Source organism: Trematosphaeria pertusa (genome assembly GCF_010094035.1).
Source record: "Trematosphaeria pertusa strain CBS 122368 unplaced genomic scaffold BU26scaffold_1, whole genome shotgun sequence".
Taxonomy (NCBI): domain Eukaryota; kingdom Fungi; phylum Ascomycota; class Dothideomycetes; order Pleosporales; family Trematosphaeriaceae; genus Trematosphaeria; species Trematosphaeria pertusa.
In genome coordinates, this window is record NW_022987212.1 from 3827475 (window position 1) to 3847601 (window position 20127).

Consider the following 20127-nt stretch of genomic DNA (forward strand, 5'->3'; position numbering starts at 1 on the left):
TCACCACCTGTGCTGCAGTAGTCCTTCACTCTTACACACAACCCGCGACTTTGCATTGAAACTCTAGCCGCATTTCGTCTCGTCCTTGTACTCTACGATCGAATCGTTCATGATGGCCCGCCCACCACGATCCTTCGGCGGAGGCGGTGCCGAGGCTGAGCATGTCAACGGAACCGCCCAGCCCCTGATATGCGGCTGATTTGAACTCGAGATGAAAGGCAGCAACTTTCGTCGACACGTAGGACTCTTTCCTCGCATTTTTATCCGTCTTCGGGATCGTACAATTCCTTAGAATTGCGGATCTCTCCTGCCATCGCCCGGTCCACAATGCCGCAGAAGTTGTCAATGTTCTGGGAAAGGGTACGTTCCCCTCCCACACCCGAGAATCTACTTTGCGCTCGCTGTCGACAATTTTTGAGGGCACGCTCTAATTCCCGGACGAAAATGGGACCAATTGGAAGGACCGTGGAGACCCATCAGCACTCTTGCGATTTTTGCGCCATACTCGTGTCCATGTCAGAAGGCCTGAGGCTCGGTGAAGAGGACATTTACCTTTCCTGCTACCGTGACCCCACTGGTAGGGTATACGTCTCATCCGACGGATTGAGCGAGGAGATTTTGCTAGCACCAATCAGAGACTATTCCCAACAGACAGACGACCCCTTACCCTATTCGAGTCCTCAATTCGCTACAATGAGGCAATGGATTAGGTCCTGCCATCGAAATCCTCATCACCAAAAGAGTTGTGGCCGCGTCAGCGAATGGGGGCTGGAGAAACTGAGAGTCATCGATTGTCGGGAGAGACGTCTATGCTCCATCGGACACGGCGCCTCTTACGTAGCATTAAGCTATGTCTGGGGTGGAAAGAGCACAGAAAGCGCAATAGAGGGATCACCGACCGACACTCTGCCACAGACTATATTGGACGCCCTTCTGGTAGCTCAGCGGCTGCGCATACCATATTTATGGGTTGACAGGTATGATCTCATTGATTGAAACTCGATTGATCTAACCAGTCCATCCAGATATTGCATCAATCAAGACGATCCCGAAGAATTGCACCATCTCATTAACAATATGGACGAGGTGTATCAGGGTGCAGAAGTCACGATCATTGCGGCTGCGGGTTCTGATCCCACATACGGTCTCCCAGGCGTTTCTAGGCCATTATCACAACGCACAGCAAAACTCGGCCAGCAGATGATGGAGTGGACATACCCCCTCAGGGGTGAAATAGCACGTTCGGATTGGTCAAAGCGAGGGTGGACATTCCAAGAAATGCTGTTCTCCTGTCGGCGACTCGTTTTCACGGAATCCTTGACTTTCTTCCAGTGCTATGGGGGTGTCTCTTTGACCTCTGTGCAAGAGATCAATCCATACAAGCAGAACGAAGAACCCTACCGCTGGTTGCTCCCATTTCCATCCCGCGGGGTTGGGGGCGAAGCATTGGACATTTATCATCGAATCGAAGAGTACTCTCAAAGAAAGCTCTCTTACGACTCAGACGCGCTGAATGCTTTCACCGGTGTCTTCAACGCATTCAAGGCCTTCGGACTGGTGCATCATTTCTGGGGCATTCCAAACTTTCCCGAAGACCAGCTGGGAAAGATACCCATCGACGCTTCGTTTGCATTCGGCTTGATCTGGCGAAGTACTGCAAGCCGTGTCCAACGCCGCACGGGGAATTGGCCATCGTGGACCTGGGCGTCTTTGAAAAGCAAGGTTGAGTTTCCGTTAAGGGGTCACAGGTTTCAACATTATGATGACATGGTCATCAGAGCGACTCATCGCGCTCAAGGTGACTTAGACATATCTGATTGTGCCACCTACCAGGACGATTACAGCCACTTCTTGCCCCGGATATGTATCACCAGTTACATCACCATTGCCCAGATGGAATCTCCCAAAGCCCGTCGGCAACGCCGCAGCCATACGCGGATAGTGCTCGATTGCGACAACGAGATCAGTGAAGGGGAGACCTTCAACGCTATATACTTGGGGATCTTTGATAACATTTCCCATGGAGACATTGAGGTCGTCTCTCTTCTGGTCAAAGAAACCGAGCCGGGGCTTTTCAGACGTGTTGGACTGGCAGAGCATCCTCTTCGAGGAAGAAAGCCTGATCATCTCGACCAGATCATCACGCATTCCCCACCGAATTGGCTTCCTACTAATGCTTTTGCTGGACAAGGCAGCTGGATGAAGCGGAGCTTGCGTCTTGGATGAGCGCAGTGGGCATTGCCTTGTCTCGAATATTCCCTTCAAACCAGCCTAAGGCCTATCGCTCCAAGCAGAGTACGTATGGATGATGGGGTTTTCGCACGCGTACCGTGTCGCGCGAACGTCATCGCGAAGTCAGGGTTGGGAGGATTGGAGTTGGAGAGGAGCAAGTCTAGCTGCTTTGACAGTACTGATACAAGAGAGACTTCCTTCATTCCTCGAGGGCTGGTTAGACGATCTCCGCCTACACGAAGCCGTTCAGCACAGCAGCAGCACCCAATCCTAGCATCGCCGCATATTCCGCATCTAGCACTCCCATTAGCTTTTCTTCCTTTCGAACACTCCAGACACCACACGTATACATACCACAGTGAGGCGCCGCCCCCGTGCTAGCCGCTGGCGATGCAGATCCAGTATTAGAAACCGACATCGTACCCGAAGCCCTGGTCGCTGCAGACGCTGAGCTTGCAGAAAGGATCGACGACAGGACTGACTCGGCTGCGGAGGACGCGGCAGCCGATGATACCTTCTTGCGCAGAGACAAAAGAGGCGCAGAGCGCGAGGGCGAGGATCTGGAAAGAGAGCATAGTTATCGAGAGCACATTTAGGTGCGAGGGGGTGCGGAATAGTGACGAGCAGTTGCGAATGCAAGGTCTAGGGTAGAGGAGGGATTAATTCGAAATCTAAAGACCTGGCTCATGGCGTGCTGGAGTATCGGTTTATTTGTACTTTTCACAGACCATTGGCCAAGGTGCCCACAAAACTCCATCTAGAACACGCAATGAAATGTGTTTACTACCGCCATGATGAACAGTCCACAGCCTCGAAACGTTCACGCCTCTTCCTCACTTGGCAAGCTCGCATCCACAAAAGCATTGATGGTGACAGGCTCGGATGTGCCTCGGGTACTCGGCGGTAATGTAGCTTAACAAGCGGGAGCCAAAGAAATGTGCACATGGCCCTACATGGAGTTCTTGTCAATCGATAGCCAGGATGACGTTTAGATGTAGCCTCGCTTCGCGGCGGGAGTCCAGGGCTTCTCGCTAGCAAAATGATTTCAAGCACGTTCAACGATCACAATAGATTCCATTCTCTTCGTTTAAAGTGACGGCAAAGCATTTCAACAAATTATGAATTTCTAACGAGTTACCTCTGTCACGAAGCCAAGAACATCCTCGATGGACTTCCAATCCAAGCGACTTTCTCTTTCTCAGTCAATTGATACTGAACAAGATACTGAATCCCTCAGTATGAGTTTTGCTAATACACGCGTCCTAGATTCTAGGATGAGTCAAAGGATTCTCGCTGCATTCAGGCTTACATCACGTGTTGACGCGGAGTTCCTTGAGATTTAGGCAGCCACTTTTGACATATATTCCTTTCAAAAGTCTACGTTAGTGCTACTAACAAACCTCTTATCCCTTTCCTCAAGTTAAACGACATTGGGCAACCATGCTTTCTGATTCGCCCGCCTCGACGACGACCTACCACCTCTACACCTTCTACTGCTCCAGCTGCGCAGCCCGTATCCGGATCGCAACGAACCTCAAACGCATTCCGGTCATCTCCCACTATGTCAATATGCAAAGCGACGAGCACGAGACCGAAGACTATCGCGAGCTGAATCCAAGCGCATCTATACCTACCCTTGTAGTCGAAACCTCCAACGGCGCCAGAGGCGAACCCTCCAAATTCAGCATCACGCAGTCCGTCGCTATCCTGGAGTACTTCGAAGAAGTCTTCCCCGACAGCAGCCCTCTCCTCCCCCCTCCCTCGCAGCCAGAAGCAAGAGCAAGAGTGCGAGAGCTCATGTACATCATCACGAGCGACATCTTCCCGCCTACCAATGCGCGGATCGCGCAGCGTGTGCGCGGTATTCGGAACTCGCGCGATGACCAAATGTCTTTTGCAAGGACTATCTTCAATGAAGGGTTTACGGCGTATGAGAAGATGCTAGAGCGGTATTCGAAGGGGAAGAAGTATTCTGCTGGGGATGAGGTTACACTTGCGGATGTGTGTCTCGTGCCGCAGGTCCAGCAGGCGAGGTTTTATGGGGTGGTGGACTTGGGGCAGTGGCCGCTGTTGAGTGGGGTCATTGGGAGGTTGGAGGATTTGGAGGCGTTTAGGAAGGCGGGGTGGAAGTATCAGGGCGATACGCCGGAGGAGCATAGGGTGAAGGAGGAGCAGTGAAGCCCGGATGAAGGCCTTCTGGCTGAGCTTTCTTATGGTTTTCTGAGGACTTTTTAGTAAGAGGGAGAGTAGGGTATCTCTCTGACCAGGTTACGGAGAGTGGTGGGAAAGGGGCAATATGGAAGCTTGGCTAAACCGTGCTTGCGTCCGATCGTCCCTTTCTCCTTCAAATCCCTCCTCGCGCATACTGGAGCTTCATCAGTGTCCACCTTTTTTCGACCGCCCCTGTCCGCTGTTCACGCCAGGTATCCATTCTTGCCCAATATAGTGAGTTCGATTCGTTCAGCTGACAAAACCACGGCATCCGAGGCCCTCGGCATGCCTGATTAGTATTGACAGAAGACGGTGTTATAAATGACCAGCCTGTAGCTCATGACACATGAGTTTACCTTCAATGAGGCTAATCCTCCATCTTCTCTTGTGCGATATCTTCTCTCTTCAGCAGCACATATTTTAACGCCAAACTCATCCTTGCAGACGGAGCTGTATTCACGGATTCCGTCCATCCTTCGGAGGACCTATTGAGTGGATCCAGGGCAGCCTTGGAGCAGTCAGCGGCACCTTCGAAAGAAACTGTCGCTGAATCAGTCTTAGGTATCGATAGGTAATTCCTCCCCCAGGCTGATAGAGCACAAGGTGATGCCGCTACGTCACCGTGATAACGCACGGACCATAACGCTACAATCACGACACCTCAAGCGCCATCGACGAGGGGCTGCTACAGTATGCTCCACCGCACGCACCCTTTGGAGAGCAGCGATCACCGTCCCGCGCCCATCTCCAAGCGTTCCCACCTCCGGAGCAATTTTTAGAAGCATTGTTAGACCGTCCGAAATCGGGCTACGTTTCTTTGCGTTCCTGCGCCGTGCCGAGGCATCGTTCCCACGTCGTCATCTATCTGCTCCAGGCTGGGATGCTATTGGCCATCCCATTGGGGCGTATGCTCCACCCATCGAATGGCTTCCCACGGGGTAATGCGGGGTTGCGGGTGGGACCAAGATGCATCACTTTCCTCCTATCGAGAACATCCGTCTTGCCTCTGCACGTACCGTCAGCTTCTCTCCCGAGGTCCCTTCCGGATGAAACGGCGGGCTATCGAGATGCAACAGCGGGGTTTCTCTTTGATTAGAGCGTAGCCGTTGCCGGCAGATGGTTGATGGCTACCGACTGCCAGGTTCCTAGAGGTGCTGAAGAGAGCGTGGAACTATGCGCAGATAACTGGGATGAACTATTGATGAAAAGTTCATTCGTCGATTCAAGCTTTGAGGACAGCAATCAAGATCTTGCCATGCCTTGGCGATCGCTCTCCTTGAAGGAAGCCCCCAAGTGTACGTCTCGCGGCTTACCGAGGCTGGAGATTAGACGAGACCGTCCTTCATCCGGATTGGAAGGTGACAGATACCGTCCCTGCTTTCCGATGCCTCATCTTCCCGCCCCGGAGCGCCTTTCCCCACCTGGGAGAAAGGAGCGCACTTCAAGAACCTGTAACGTACGGCTAGGCCCGCGGACGTAAACCCCCGGAGAAATCGATAAATCCGGGGCCATCTAAAGCTCCGAGGTTCAATGGGCGCCACTGGTATGATGCTGCGGTCATTAGAGAGAGGCTACGCAATACCCACGTAGTACTTGAAGTCCCAAGTGCGTTCGAATCACTTTCGACACTCATCCCCTCGTTCTCCGGTCTATCGGCAGACATCCACTGCCCACAATGTCTGGTAACGAACATCTCGAGCGTCTAGCCACGCATGAGCTGGAAATTGGAGCCACGGACGCCGTTCAGAGGCACGTTACCCGGAAGGTTGTCGAACCCAAGCCGGTCTCGCAGCGTAAGCTCGATTTCGAACATCGAAGGCCACGATGGCTGCGAGAGATGATGGCGGAAGCTACGGGAGTCTTCTTCTATGGTACGTGCAAACTCCTGGCTATCCTTGGAATTCGTGTCCGGTGCACTATCACATACCGATACTCGCGAGGGTATACATGGCCTCAGCATAACCAGGTGGTCTCCGTAGGTCCTCTAGTATCCTCTACGCTCCCATACTGACAAGTCTGCGCCTCTATAGTGTATCCCGGGATTGCCTCGACGGCGGCATTCTTCCTTAACGGAACGGAACCTCAATTCGGATCTTTGTTCCAGATCGGCTGGGCCTACGCCATTGGAATCGCGTTTGCGATCATTACCTGCGCTTCCACATCTGGAGGCCACTTCAACCCTGCTATCACCCTATGCTTTGCGTACTGGCAAGGTTTTCCATGGAAGAAGGTCCCTTACTATATCTTCGCGCAAGTCTTTGGGGCCTTTGTCGCTGGTCTAGTGCTTATGGGCCAGTACCATGAGCAAATATCGGTGTTTACGGCAGAATCGATTGCGGCAGGAAAAGGGACGGTCTATAACGGCGGACCAGCTAGTATATTATGCACCTTTCCAGGAGAAACGCAGAATAACCTTGGGTATCTGTTCTTGATCGAGTGGTTTGTCGATAGCTTCATCGTAAGTAGAATCGCTTTTCACTTCGTTAACAAGCAAGGAGCTGACAGGTATCCAGGGCATCGTCATTTGGGCTTCTCTAGATCCAGCCAACCCCTTCGTATCTCCATACTCCGCGCCATTCGTGATCGGTCTTGCATATGCTAATATGGTCTGGGGTTTCGCGGATATCTCGATCTCGACGAATTTGGCTCGTGACCTCGGTACGCGGATAGTTGCCGCAATTTGGTTCGGCGGCGAAGCCTTCTCATACAAGAATTACTCGTGGATCGCAATCCTGGTCAACGTCCCAGCCACGTTTTTCGCTACAGCGTACTATGAATTCTTGATGAGGGATAGTTTGAAGAAGATTGGCCATGGTCATGCGGTGCATGAGGAAGGGGAGGAAGGCCTGGCGAGGCATCTAACGAAGACTGGAAAGATGGAAATGGAGAATGGAACCACTTCGACACTGAGGAAAGGCGAATCACACGTGTGAAAAAGGAAGGCTAGAGTACACGTACGCACCCCGATATTGCAATGGAACGTTGAAGGGTCACTCGGGGAAATTAAGAGATAGCACATTACAGTCGATGAGTTTAAGTGCGTGGCCAATGACATTCGAATTTGACGCATAGATCTGAGCAAAGCAACCTGCTGAATTTTTTTTTCTCTCATCTCCAATGGCCTCCACGCGCGTATAAGCGAAGTCTGTTACTCCTCGATACCATCATAGATTTCCGTTACTTCGCATCAACACCTGACCGGACTCAACTACCCATCCATGAGGAACCCAGCCCTGCAACTTCAGCACCCGGTCCTCCCGTCACTATACTTCTTGCGCCCATCATCCATTCTGACAGATACAATCTGGTAGGTGCGACCGTCCGGAACAATCAGACGGCCTGCCATCATACCATCCTGACCAATGGTATATACGCCTTTCCGCCCAGGCTCTGATTCCTTCCACTTCTTCACCACCTCGCGACCGCACTCGTTTGCAGCCTTCTTCTCGAGAAACGTGCCCAGAACTTCAGCATCAAAGAGAGGCATGAAGCTTCCCCCCCAATGTTGGGGAGACAAATCGGGCAGCGTAGGATCGGGGATATGCGCACAAACCGTGTAGACAGGTCGTGGCGCGTTAGGCGGAGAACGGCGTAGAAAGGCAGCCACCTCGGGATTCTTCATGCGACAGACCTCAATGGTCATATGTAGGCCCTCTGGCAAAGCAACCTTGATCTCCTGAAGAGACGCAATACCCGAGGTACCAAGGTCTTTCTCGAAGTTCGCCAGTCCCGTGAAGCAGACTTCTTCAGTGAGACGGCCCTTGATCTGCTCCACGATGGCGTCGAGGGGATAGAATGGCCCCGAGATCGAAATATCTTGAAGCTTTGTGATAGATGTCTTGAGGTAGGTGATCGTGTCTACGCTGCTGGCGTTGACTTCGTCGACCAGCGCCGGCTTGAGAGACGTGATCAGAGCCCGCATGAATGCGTTCGGAGGTATGGTGCCCGTTTGCGAGATGATCCGGCATTCCTCTTTGTGGTGCTTCCAGTCGGCCTCCTGGCACACTTTCTGGCAGTAGTATAGCATTTTGCAGCGGCCGCATTTTTGGAGGGCGTGCCCGACTTTGGCGGGGGAGCGTTGGCACCAGGCGCAGGAATCAGGGTTAGTCATGGCGGGAGGTAGGGCGATAACGTTGTTAGAGCTGTTGATGGATATCTATTGTTTCACCTTCGTCAGCGGTGCTTTGATGTATTGATGCTGAGGGACTCACGGCGCAGTAGTTACAGATGGCTGGCGATTGAGAGGCGAGGAACAAGGGGTGTTTAGACTTTGGTAAGCGTGTGTGGGGAGGCTCAGCTGATCAAGGACAAGAGGATGGACAAGAGGATGGACAAGGAGGTGAACGAGTAGGTGAATGAGACGCTGAATACCTAGGCCAACAGCAACTGGACGGTGAAGATGGTAAATCTCAAAGCAAAAGAATTGGCGTAGAGAGCAGTTTCAGCCTGCAAAGGGGTTGATACGGAAACCAGACACTCCCCAAGTCTACCCGACCAGAAGCACGCGTCGAAGGAAGCCAGGAGGAGGGGTGGGCGGACGATTGTACGCAGGCTTTGCCGGAGTCTAATAAGTAGCCGGATGGCTAAAGAGCGTAGATCAAGAATGGAAGATGGGGGAAATTCTTAACAGCGTCGGGAATCATGAAGATGCGTGAAGCAACCGTTGTCTTGGAGACCTGGGCGAGGCACTCGAAACGAAAACGCGAGATCACGTGCGATGACCCCTGATACCTATCCCAGTCCACTATTTCATAACCACGCTCATGCACTGTTCTCTCTCCAGCTCCTCCGTTCTCTTAGCGAGCCTTTGGACAAGTCCGCTATCGAAGAAGTCATCCCGTCGTCAACTCGTTATTCTCCCTCCCAATCCGCTCCGGCTCCCCACCGTGAGGACGCTTTCTCCGCCCACGTATCTGACTCTTTACCACTTCATTGGCCCTTAGTTCCGCACTCTACTCCTTAAGATGCGTAGAGTCCACTCCCTGGTCATTGGGACGGCCGAACAGGGTTTCAAGATCTTTGTTGAACGTAGGATACGGTTCCAGTGCTTTGCAGTGCGCACCAGATACAGATTTCGAGTCTGAGACGGACTCCGTGGATATTTGTAAGGCTCCTGAGCAACTCGAGGGGGGAAATTATCCTCGATCTTGATGGCACACGGTAGTCGCACATCGATATCCTCGTTCGTCACCTCAAAAAGATGAACACGTCTTCCTAGCGTCCTTCAACTCTTGGACGTTGCGGACTAATTTCTAGGGTAAAAGTCCCTTGTATGTCAGCACTGATGAACGTCCCCATCCGCGTCTAGCATACGCTACCACGGTTTCAAGGGGCCGGTCATCCCAGAGATGTAGGGGAAGGAGCACTTTTAGCGCATTCTTGGGATCAAGGCGAAGGATCTAATGCAGAAGACGCAAACTTCGAGCTTCTTATCCCCTTTTGGTGAGGTCTGCGCCTCGGGAATGGAACGTGAGTCCACGGGAGATGGCCTTTCTGAAGCTATTGAAGTCAGTCCGGATCAAAGTTATATGGCAACGTCTTCCATCGAGTGATGAAAAGGTGTGCTGATATGCTTCAATAGTTAATCTTGCCATCAGCAGACTTCAGTGGCAAGCGCAAACGTGAATACCTCCAAGCTCCTTCTCTCTCGTCTAGGTCATGGCGGGCATGTGATCATGACTCCTACACCATCCAAGGCCACGCCTGCGGCTGGACTCCCACATAGCCCATGTATTCCTTTGCCCTTCCAACCACGGCCCAGAGGAACCCGCCTTCCACTATTTGCGCCTCCACCGCGTCAAATGTGTCTAGAACCCTGCAGCAGCTCACGCGCAGCCGCATGCGCCTTCTCCTCGTCGAGGTACACACTATCAGACACCGTGTTATCAGCTTGCCCAAACACCTCAAATAACCGCGGAAGTCCCTTCTCGAATTTCTCGTAAGGCGCTTGCGCATGTTTGTACCATACAAGCCACAACGTCAGCTTCTCATCCGGTGCCAGTTTGCGTATCGCATCTGCGACGTCGAAGTTGGCCTCCATGAATATCTCGTACGATATGCTGCTGTTAGACGGCTCTCCCAACTTATTCTCTGGCTCGGCTACGTCGTTAAGAGTCTGGTTCGTGATGAAGTTGCGGATCACGTTTTGGGGAAGGTGTGCGTATCGAAGCCTGAGGATATGTTCGCATGCTGCTCGGAGTTGCGATTCGGGGTAGTACGGGCCGCTTCTTTTCGCGTCGCCTGGATTGGGACCGAGCTGTTGGAGGTGATAGATGTAGTTCTGGGGTCTAAGAGGGCTCTGCGTAAGAATAGCTTGGTCGACTGGTAGACGGAGTGCCATGGCGAGAGCCGACTACGTGTGATACGCTCAATTCTAGGAGAGGACGAGGCTTTAAATACCTCCAATTTCCTTTCATTCAACAGGTGCGTGCTTGTGGAAGGTCACATTGTCGGATGGAAACATCGTTGGGAATCAGCAGACGGACCTGTAAAACGCAATGGAAGGTAGTTGTGACTTACGCACCTTCAACTTGACGCTACGACATTCCATACGTAGTTTGCTGTTGGGTGGAACCTGGCGGCGAATTGCTGAACAAATTGGAGATGCGGGAAGCATCCGCACGCTGGTGTACTATCGATCTCTATATCCGCCAGGGTCGGAAAGAATGGACACATGAAGGCTAGGTTTTGGTTTCCGAAGCTAACCGTAATTTCGTGAGATTTGCTCCATGTCGAGAAGCACGGAGGTCTTCAGAGCGCGTGGTCGAAGAGAAGACAGCATCAGGAGAGATAGAGTTCAAATAGCCGCCCACAAAGCAATGCATGAGCAGAAAAACTCCCGTCCTAGATCAGTCGGCATAAGTAAAACCGCGCCTAAGTGCCCTCTCCCCTCCAACCTCACGCAAAGTCTTGCTCAGAGTACAACCCCTCATGCGTGGCAATCCATCCATCTAAACTCCCCAAGTAAACCCCCTCGCCCTCTCCACCCCCCTCTCTACACTCTCCTCAAACCCCAAAATCCCTCCACACTTAATCACATCATGCACTGCATTCTCCTCCACCCATAACTCCACCATCCCACTATCCCCCTCCACCCCCCTCATCTCCTCACACCACTTTGTCACCTCCCCCACATTCAACTCCAACCCGCCAATCATCGCCCACACTGGACACACCAGCCTGAACGGGTTCCCCAGCGGACTCACATAAGGATCGTCAACAGCTACATTTGTACAAGGATGCGGTGTGTACAAAGCAGCAAGCCACTCGACGAGATGGTGAGAAGGCAAGAAATCGGTGGGATACTGCGGTATGCGATACACGACCGTAGGATCGCGGATCGGGGTCGCAGCATCGCACCAAGGACTCCATAACCAGGCTGCTCTCGGGGGCTCAACGCCCAGCTCTAGCCCAAACTCGTGCAGATAGCGCAGGAGCTGTATGACCATATGTCCACCGGCCGAGTCGCCGCTCAACACTACACGGTTAGCGGGTATGTCGAGCCCGCGCAGGAGATAAAGGTACGACGCCAGCGCGTCTTGGAAGGCTGCTGGGAACCTGTTGCCCGGCGTGCTGGAGAGGCGGTACTGCGAGCAGAAGACGTGGGTGACGGATGCGGGCGTGTGCTCGAGGATTGTGGAGGCTGCGAAGCCGCAGTCGGCGGGTCGGTCGTCGCCGAGCGTGTAGCCGCCGCCGTGGAAGTGTAGGACTATGTCTCCCATTTCTTTTCGTTTCTCTTGCTTAGTTTCCTTGGCCGGCTTCGTAGTAGATGCGGCGGTAATTATCGCAGCTGTGTCTTCGGAAGCCGAAGCCTCTCGCGGCAGGTTGGGATACCACGTCCCACCTACGCCAACCGACTTGATACTTTATCGCACCTCAAGATGCCCACATACATCTCTTCCTCCGCCGGCTGCATGAACACGAATCTCTGCCCTTCCTTCCCGGGCTGCATACTAATCGGCGGAGCGAGCCGCATCAAACCAACCACACAGATAAAACTCCTGAAAAGCCGAACACGCATCGCCTGCTGCCAAGTCCATTTCCGATGTTGACGAAACAAAGGAAGAAGATAGACGAGCGAACAAAAGGGTATGCGAAGAAGAGTATAAGGGATATAAAGTGCAGCATGAAGCATCGTCAACGGAGCCATAGCGTGACGAAACAATATATCCAAGATAGGAAGACGAAGAGAAGAAGTTCAAAAATAGACGTTTGTAGGGTAAAAGTCATTTAAAACCTCTTCCTAACCTACCTTTCCTCATACTTTATACCTCTCCCCCGCTCTCGCACCTCGCACCGCGCTCTCAAACGCTGTAGCGTCCACTACCGCTGCCGCCCGGCTCTCCACGCAACTCTCGCACTCCGAAACCCTCATATACCTAAATACCGCTAGAAGAGATTGGATGTACGGTACAGCCGTCTATCAGCGTGCAAGGTTCCCAAAACAAGCCCTTCCGAGGTGCGAGGAACGAGATATTGCCAATCCACATCTAATCTCTTGGCGATTCCCTCTTTAGGCATTCTTGGTGACACGGCCTCTCGCGTAAAGTTGAAAGTGGGCAATAACGCCACACCCAATTCACGACTCTGCGCGACTTTAGATAACTAGTATAGCTATTCTACAGCTATTCTACAGCTATTTACGATCTTCTATTACTAAAATAAATGTTGTAGAATGCTCTAAAGTCGAAAACTACGCTAATATACGATTTCTCTTCTATTTTCTATAGTTTTGGCGCTTGGGCCTTACTGCCTACTTTTTACTTAACGCGAGAGACGGCATCGATCGCCCGGCTAAGATCTCATCTCGTTCTCGTCTCTGGGCTCACAAGGCTCAAGCTGCGGGCCGGTCCACAACACGACGTTCGGTTTTTGCTCGAGCATGTCCTGTTCCGCGGAAACCTCACTTTGCTAAGTTCGACGTAGTCCTCTAGCTTCGGATTGGCGATTGCTAGAATAGTCTCACATGCGAAAGGGAACACAGCTGCTTTTTGAACAGTTTTCAATATTTGGATATCATCCATACTTCCACTTTCTTCTCCCCATTGCTTGATGGGCCCCTCTTCATCCCCATCGGCCCTGATCCTCCCCACGCCTCCTCCCCTCCTAAGCATTACCAAAACACCAAAAGACAACATCAGAGACAAACCTCCGAATACTTGATTCCATGCGTTCCGTTCGAACCGATCCCAAAACTCTTTGCTGGAGGAGCTCCATGAACATGCGCCAAAAGACGCACAAAAGGGACGAACCGCCAATTGACCAAAAGGGAGAGGGTTGTTGCAGGAAAGACGAGACGTGCGAAAAGGCTCTAGAAGTGCTTGACTGAAACGACAGAAAAGAGCGGGGCATAGAGAGGCCCGACGAAAATAAGCTATTAGTAAAAAGGGTCAAGGTCAGCGCCAGTCCAACCCAAGAAGAAGCCGAGAAGCCCACAGATGTTGTCGGATTTATACAGCGATGCATAGAAGGCCGTGATATACAATCGGCGCCGTAAATAGTATCGCGATAGGTAGAAGACCGGTCAGCGGCAAAGATAGCCAACCCAGTGTAAATGAGAAACGCTGGAAAGCCGTTACTGGAAGGAACCGACTGAGCAACGATTCTCATGTCCGGATAGGAGCGGTGTCCAGAACGGTCCCATGCGGCGTAGGCAGGTTGCCAGAAGAACATTGGGGATTAAATAGAGTCGTATATAAAACGCCGAGTAACTCCGTCCGCCGACTCCGATGCAGATGCATTCCAACGTACAATGCTTTCAAAATTCGCGTTCGTGAACGCGATATGGCTCGAGTTGATTCCAGCTGAGGGAAAGAAACGTCTATGATTAGGTGCTTTTGCGGTAGTCCATTTTTGGTAACGTCGTCGCCGTGGCCACATTAGGTAGACATAGGGTATCGAAATCCGGTGATCGTGCGATAAACAGGAGAGTGAAGAAATGTTGCATGGCGGGCGAGTTGACGCTCAACTACAGCCATCCATGAACGTGTTCTTCGGCCAATCGAAACCGGTTCCTTTCCTATCGAGTAGTTAGCAACTTGAGTGTCTAGGACTGCCACGAATTTGACATACCAATCTGTCAAATTGGGGTTGTTGTATGGCTCAGGATGTTTCCTGATGTACTCGGTGGTAGGATAACCCTCAGGATCGCAGGTGATCTGCTCGCTGCCTTCATCCTGATAGATGCGGATATAGTCGACTCGCATAGTAGCTGGTAGCTGCTTGGCGATCTCCTCAAGATTGATAGCGGCGAAGCTGTTCGACATGCCCAAATTGGCGATGACAGCCATAGGCTCCTCGGGAATCACGCGCTTGCCAATGTTTCCGTTCGGTCCGATGGAATCGGCGTACATGGTCCATGTGGGTGCGTCGCCGACATACCAAGTGATGAACCCATCATCGCCCGTCTTGTATTCGAATGCATATTTCTGGTATGCTTTGCCATCGTACCAGTCGTTATTCAGATTTGACAGCCCTGAGAAGGCTTGCTGGAAGGGGCCACCCTTGTAAGCGTTCATTTCGGTGATTCGCTGGTCATAAAGCTCGACGAAATCTGGCTATGATCAGCGCAATCATGTATGTGGGAGGTTGGAGCACTTACCGTAGTCTGGCTGATACCAGATGTCGAAAGGAGCCACTTGGAAGGATTGAGAGACGGAGCCGACGGGATTTGTTTGCCCCGGACCCAGGTAGATGACGGAGCCTTCCAAGGCATCGATTTCGGGTGCACTGCGCGACTTGCCGGGGCTGGGGTGGTCTTCGCCTTTGCATGTACATGCAGGTAATCGCATTCCAGGCAGGTAGCTGATGCCATCGGTCGAGCTTTGATTTGGAGTGATTCCAACATCGCACTCGTTATGGTAGCTGTAAGGCCATAGCCCTTCGGTGGATCCGAGATAACCAGGACGAGCAAGATTGCCCATGGTCCAGAAACCAGGCCAGAAACCAGACACCTCGCCGCTGCCAGCAAGCGAAATACTAGCCTCCAGATGGCCGCCCTTGTAACACATCTTGTTCCACGACTGGACCATGCCTGATCGGTAGTTGAGACCGTGGTTCTTGAAGAGGTCAAACTTGAGGTTAAGCGTTCCGTTTCCGGTAGATGCTGCGTCTGGATCATACCACTGTGAAGCGTCAGGGCTATTCGGCCGTCGCACATGTCTCTGAACTCACCTCTAAATCTTGCGTAGCGCCGTACCAAATGTCGACGGCCTGGAAGAAAGGGTCGTCGCCATCGTAGAACGTGCGCCCTTCGGTATTGAATTCGTCTGAGAATACCAGGACTTGCTTCGTACCGTCGTGCGATTTCCGAGTCATAGCGCTGTCAGGCGTGTCGGGATCAATGAGACCTGTACGTATGTTCTTCAACAGCGGCTCGTTCTCCTTGCCTTCTATGCATAGCGGGTTGTTCGTGCAGGGCGTCTGTTCAGGCTGAGTAATGACGTGAACGAAGGTCCTGCGGAATGGTCAGTCCGATTCCATATCGAAATCTTGGGATGGGAGGGTACGAACAGTACGGGATAGCCAATGAACAATACGAGTATCCCTAAGGTGAGGAGCACCAGAGCGCCCACATTGACTATGCCTCTTCTTGTGAAAATGTCGCATTCCCGCTTCTCCTTCTCGTTCGGATCGGGGTTGTGTAACCAGTCGTCCTTCTCCACATCCTCGGGGAACAGCAGCAGGCCGGCCGATGGCAGAATGTTGTACTTCTCCGAGACAGTCTGCGTGTTGAGGTCTTCGTCGCTTCCCGCGCGTGACGGCGCTCTCGAGTCGTCGAAGGGGGAGGCAAACGGACCTATCTTGGAGTCACGGCTCCCCACTGATTCTGAACCCCAGCTTGTCCGCCGTGACAGCGCAGACGGCGACCGCAGAGGCGACTCGTCCCGGTAGCCGCGTACTCGTGACTTGTTCGGCGGCAGCAAGTGCTCTGCCGACTCCTGTGCGACTGCGTTGTTGCGATACAGCGAGGGCACCGAAGGCGGGGACCGAAGGCCAGGACTCGCGGGCGCGGTGCCCGGGCGGACGGGCGCTGTTAATGAGCGTGAGGAGTTCTGGCGGGAGGTGCTTGGCCGGACTGCAGGCGACGGGTTTGCGAAGGCGTCTTGCGTGCCAGAGTTCAACCGTATGTGCGGAGGGCCGTCCCCCCTGGGCGACTGCGGCGACAACATTGTGAGCGAATGTATAGGGTGAGTATGCTAAGCGGGCGAGGCTAGGAGTGATCCAGGGCGGGGGCAGGTAGGCGGACGGTGTAGCGAGTGTTGTCTGTAGGCTGCGGCACGCAATGGGAGCGTTGAATTCCAGAGGTCACAGGGCGGTGACGGGGCAACGGGGGCAGTCGCTCGACCGAATTCCTCTCCTTGGGCGGTCCCCTGGGCCAGCTGCAAATGCTGCTCGGTATCGCTGCTGGTGTGGAGGAGCAGAGAGACGTCGCGAGGAGAGGAAACTGGGTGGACGGCAAAGGGGAGGCGGAGCGCTCTGTCCAGATTGGGGGTGTCCAGGAACGCGCTGCACAGGCGCTTGGCGCACCTTGTCGTCCACGCGGAGGGCAGAGCAGGCGCACAGGGCAGCGAACGGGGTGAAGACGACGGCAGGCGGGATGGCTGCGTGTTTGAAGTGTGCAGAACAGAGAGAGCGAGTGAATTGCGGCACAACAGCCGCTGGCTACGGGTGGCAGTGGCAAGCGGCTGGGAGACGGTGCGACGGCGCGCTCGACAAGCGGGCGTGCCTGCCCTGACCACCGCCCAGGACCCGAAAAGAGCCTTCAGGGAGATCTCGACGCTCAACCGCCGCCCGCCCAATCAGCGCGACGGGGGCGCCTGCAATGCGGCGGGCCCTGGTACGGCTTACGCAGGTGGATGCTGCAAGAGGCCCTGCTAAAATTATCCGTGGCCAAACTCGCCGTCGCTAGCTGTTGCGTTGCGGCGAAGATGTCATCGCGCGAGCAGCAGGTTTCAACACCCGTTTTATGCCATCGCCCGCCGAGAGCAGCCTGCCAACGGCCGTTGAGGCCGCTCGAAACACGTCCTGGCTGTATGCTTGGCCGTGCTATACCATGCGGTCATTGTGCCGGCTGCCCCTGACCAATTCCAGAAGGCAATATCGCCTCGCTGCAGATGGGCCATCCGCCAGCCTCATCCACCGCCATGCAGCCGCCACGTCTGCTTCCGTAGTGACTTCTTCAATATTGTGTATCTCACTCCTTGCATCGCGAATATCTATAAAAATCCGCCGTCTCGCTCCTCAGTCCGTCCCTCTAGAGTCTACGCCCGTTCAGCAATCTGTGGAGACACCATTTAATTAAGCTAGCCTGGGCCGCCCTCCTGAAAGTCCCTGGACGATGCTTCTCTCCATGTTACGCGTCGCGCACCACATATAATAATCCCCTATCCAGCACTGCCTTCCCCTCCCCCCATCATCGATAATTGCCCTCAACGCTCTTCCTGCTCGTGCATCGATGTGTCGTTGCAGTGCGATCTAACGCTCGTATTCCAGTGCCAGGCACCCCAGGGCTCAACGCCGCATCCTGGAGATCCTTTTAGCTTCGTGACGAGATCCGTCCGATCACGATAAGGAGCTCTTATCCAGCGGCGACGGCCTTTGATCCTTCGCCTCGAGCATTCGCCATCACCTTTCCCCATCCCCTTCTCCAACACCACAGTAGGTGGTCCTGAGCCTCGCCATCATCGCTGCACTCGTGATTCCCACCCAGCATTCCGCCCGCCCCCAATCAAATCAAAACCCTACCGCCCATCTTATCGCCTGTCTCAGAACTTCCCAGGAACGCAAATCATCATCTGCCATCAACAGCGCACGAAAACCGGTTTGGCGAGTATCCCGTGGCAGGCTTGTCAGGGTCCCACAGAAAATCGGACGCAGGAGAAACGCCCGAGATTTGATTCGATAATGCCGAGGCTTGAAAGCCATTGGTGGATTCAGCTATTTTACAATCTCGGCTTAGCCGCCGAAGGGCGAATGAGCATGAGCCACAGATTGTGGCAGAGCTTCAAGTGTCGGGGTTCGCCTTTGTCTAGCAAAGATGAAGCTGAGAGACTTCAGGTAGATGGGGTCAGAGTAATTGCAGATGATTCTGTAGAGCTGGACTGAGCTGAGCTGGGTCGCGTTCGGCTTGGAGCTTCGGATGGATAGTTCAATGACATCACGACGCAACGCCGCAGCTCGATGCCATGGCAACTGGGCTGGCATGTGGCCTCTCCATCCGCTATCATCACTCCGGCTGCTGACAGTTTATCGATGGACCCTGACGGCGTTCCAGGTATTCTCCGAAGCTCGACACGTCACACAGGGTCCGCTCCTTCAGAGTGCTCGCCTCAGCTCTCAGGCTAAACAGTTGAACCAAGTTGACGAGGTCTCTGGAACATGCGAGGGCTCCAGAACATCGTAGCCATATCGTGCCTGAGATAATATTGAAAAGACTTGGTGGAGGGTCATGTGGACTCAATATCATATTCTCCGGAAAACCCTGAGCTCCCACGGCGTAGCCCGGAGCTGGTAGCCCAAGCTGTGACTCCGTGAACTAGACTCTGAAGGTCTTTTGACCCTTAAACGCCCTTTTGCATTCCAAAGCGTGTATCTCCCCGGGGCTGATGATGCATCCCCACGAGACGCCAGAGCCCTCCCATCCGGCCTTCGTCACCACCAGCCTGAGGTCCCTCAACCCCCAATCACGACTCCACACTCAGTGCCTTCAGACCAACTACCCTCCCCGCCTTCTCATCTAGACTGACCACATAATACTCCGCCCGTGTACCACCATGCTGCACCCTAAACACCTTTACCTCCCCACTGCCCACCTTCTTAACCGCCTCAACCACCTTTGCGTACTGCCCCTGTGGATCCCACTCCTTGACGGCGATCTCTTCGACCTCAGCGTTGTGGCCTAGTAAAGTTTTGAGCTGCTCTGCACAAAAGTGTTAGCTTATGCCCATCGGTCTCCCTCGTGTAAAGCCCTCAACGCCCTTTCGCCAGCCGGCCCAACTCCCAACGAAGAGAGGGACGAACTTACGAGCTGATATCCCATCCCCCGAGTAGCTCAGCGCAACCGGCTCGAACGGCTCGTCCGCATCGCTAGTATAATACTCCTCGACGCTCTGCAGCGCGCTCGGCACCTGTGTGTTCACACTCTTCGTGCCCACCTTCTTGCTCTGTGTAGTTGCCTCTCCACCGCTGGTATCCTGGTTCGCCTTGTCGAGGAAGGCGGCGTAGTCTGCGTCGGACATTTTTCTGGCTGCGTGCGTATGGAACTTCGAGGAGGCAGAGGTTGGTGGTAGCGTGGGGGACGGGGCGAGTCGATGCGCTGGTAGCTTTTCGCAGGTCGACGGCGTAAAGCTTTTATGGAGCGAGGATTGCTGAGCCCGAAGTACTTCAGTGGCTTTTGGTCTGCCGAGGGGTTGCGTATAGCGCGGTGTCTGCGTTGCACGTAGCAATAGCAATTGTTGTCGGAGCTTGGTCATCGTTTTGAATGTCCAATGACGCAACATGCACGATGCAAGCTGCGATGCGGGCGATCTCGTGAGCGCGCCGGCGCCAGACCCCACAAGACCGGTGCTCCGATTCCCCGGCCAGGAGTAAACAACCTTAACACGAAAATAGAGCCCATCAGCACTTTATCTAGCAAACAAACTAAAAATACCTTTTCTGTTACGTGCGGTTCCGATATCAAGC

The 20127-nt window shown here is 53.5% G+C and overlaps 9 protein-coding genes across 9 annotated transcripts; 3 read left to right on the forward strand and 6 right to left on the reverse strand.

Moving 5' to 3' along the window:
* Positions 1-327: 327 nt before the first annotated feature.
* BU26DRAFT_499560 (HET-domain-containing protein) lies at positions 328-2226 on the forward strand (the record flags this gene model as incomplete). The annotated part of the gene is made up of 2 exons (XM_033826417.1): positions 328-977; positions 1026-2226. The coding sequence occupies 2 exons, from the start codon at positions 328-330 to the stop codon at positions 2224-2226; spliced, it is 1851 nt and encodes a 616-aa protein (XP_033691981.1).
* A 1401-nt stretch (positions 2227-3627) lies between these two features.
* On the forward strand, positions 3628-4669 carry BU26DRAFT_513708 (maleylacetoacetate isomerase). Its single transcript, XM_033827684.1, has one exon. The coding sequence runs from the start codon at positions 3673-3675 to the stop codon at positions 4408-4410; it is 738 nt and encodes a 245-aa protein (XP_033691982.1). The 5' UTR covers positions 3628-3672; the 3' UTR covers positions 4411-4669.
* A 1449-nt stretch (positions 4670-6118) lies between these two features.
* BU26DRAFT_414017 (aquaporin-like protein) lies at positions 6119-7376 on the forward strand (the record flags this gene model as incomplete). The annotated part of the gene is made up of 3 exons (XM_033823045.1): positions 6119-6314; positions 6474-6901; positions 6957-7376. The coding sequence occupies 3 exons, from the start codon at positions 6119-6121 to the stop codon at positions 7374-7376; spliced, it is 1044 nt and encodes a 347-aa protein (XP_033691983.1).
* Positions 7377-7540: 164 nt separating this feature from the next.
* On the reverse strand, positions 7541-8554 carry BU26DRAFT_575369 (uncharacterized protein; the record flags this gene model as incomplete). The annotated part of the gene is made up of 1 exon (XM_033834349.1): positions 7541-8554. The coding sequence occupies one exon, from the start codon at positions 8552-8554 to the stop codon at positions 7685-7687; it is 870 nt and encodes a 289-aa protein (XP_033691984.1). The 3' UTR covers positions 7541-7684.
* Positions 8555-10240: 1686 nt separating this feature from the next.
* On the reverse strand, positions 10241-10783 carry BU26DRAFT_558409 (uncharacterized protein; the record flags this gene model as incomplete). The annotated part of the gene is made up of 1 exon (XM_033832561.1): positions 10241-10783. One exon carries the CDS (start codon positions 10781-10783, stop codon positions 10241-10243), a length of 543 nt encoding a protein of 180 aa, XP_033691985.1.
* A 365-nt stretch (positions 10784-11148) lies between these two features.
* BU26DRAFT_575371 (alpha/beta-hydrolase) lies at positions 11149-12556 on the reverse strand. Its single transcript, XM_033834350.1, has one exon. It carries the CDS (start codon positions 12162-12164, stop codon positions 11394-11396), a length of 771 nt encoding a protein of 256 aa, XP_033691986.1. The 5' UTR covers positions 12165-12556; the 3' UTR covers positions 11149-11393.
* Positions 12557-13458: 902 nt separating this feature from the next.
* BU26DRAFT_33212 (uncharacterized protein) lies at positions 13459-14260 on the reverse strand. The gene has a single exon (XM_033822196.1). The coding sequence runs from the start codon at positions 14113-14115 to the stop codon at positions 13549-13551; it is 567 nt and encodes a 188-aa protein (XP_033691987.1). The 5' UTR covers positions 14116-14260; the 3' UTR covers positions 13459-13548.
* Positions 14261-14406: 146 nt separating this feature from the next.
* On the reverse strand, positions 14407-16613 carry BU26DRAFT_412792 (glycoside hydrolase family 16 protein; the record flags this gene model as incomplete). The annotated part of the gene is made up of 5 exons (XM_033822989.1): positions 14407-14461; positions 14515-14995; positions 15044-15566; positions 15616-15898; positions 15955-16613. 5 exons carry the CDS (start codon positions 16611-16613, stop codon positions 14407-14409), a joined length of 2001 nt encoding a protein of 666 aa, XP_033691988.1.
* Positions 16614-18840: 2227 nt separating this feature from the next.
* On the reverse strand, positions 18841-19816 carry BU26DRAFT_446161 (uncharacterized protein). The gene is made up of 2 exons (XM_033824610.1): positions 19469-19816; positions 18841-19363 (listed from the first exon to the last, which is right to left on the reverse strand). The coding sequence occupies exons 1-2, from the start codon at positions 19680-19682 to the stop codon at positions 19128-19130; spliced, it is 450 nt and encodes a 149-aa protein (XP_033691989.1). The 5' UTR covers positions 19683-19816; the 3' UTR covers positions 18841-19127.
* Between the last annotated feature and the right edge of the window lie 311 nt (positions 19817-20127).

Excerpts from the sequence above, each read along its gene's own strand:
- BU26DRAFT_513708 (XM_033827684.1), top strand. The coding sequence starts at position 3,673 with ATGCTTTCTGATTCGCCCGCCTCGACGACGACCTACCACCTCTACACC.
- BU26DRAFT_575371 (XM_033834350.1), bottom strand. The coding sequence starts at position 12,164 with ATGGGAGACATAGTCCTACACTTCCACGGCGGCGGCTACACGCTCGGC.
- BU26DRAFT_33212 (XM_033822196.1), bottom strand. The coding sequence starts at position 14,115 with ATGTTCTTCTGGCAACCTGCCTACGCCGCATGGGACCGTTCTGGACAC.
- BU26DRAFT_446161 (XM_033824610.1), bottom strand. The coding sequence starts at position 19,682 with ATGTCCGACGCAGACTACGCCGCCTTCCTCGACAAGGCGAACCAGGAT. Across the intron at positions 19,364-19,468 it reads GGGGGATGGGATATCAGCTC|AGCAGCTCAAAACTTTACTA; the intron begins GTAAGTTCGTCC and ends ACTTTTGTGCAG.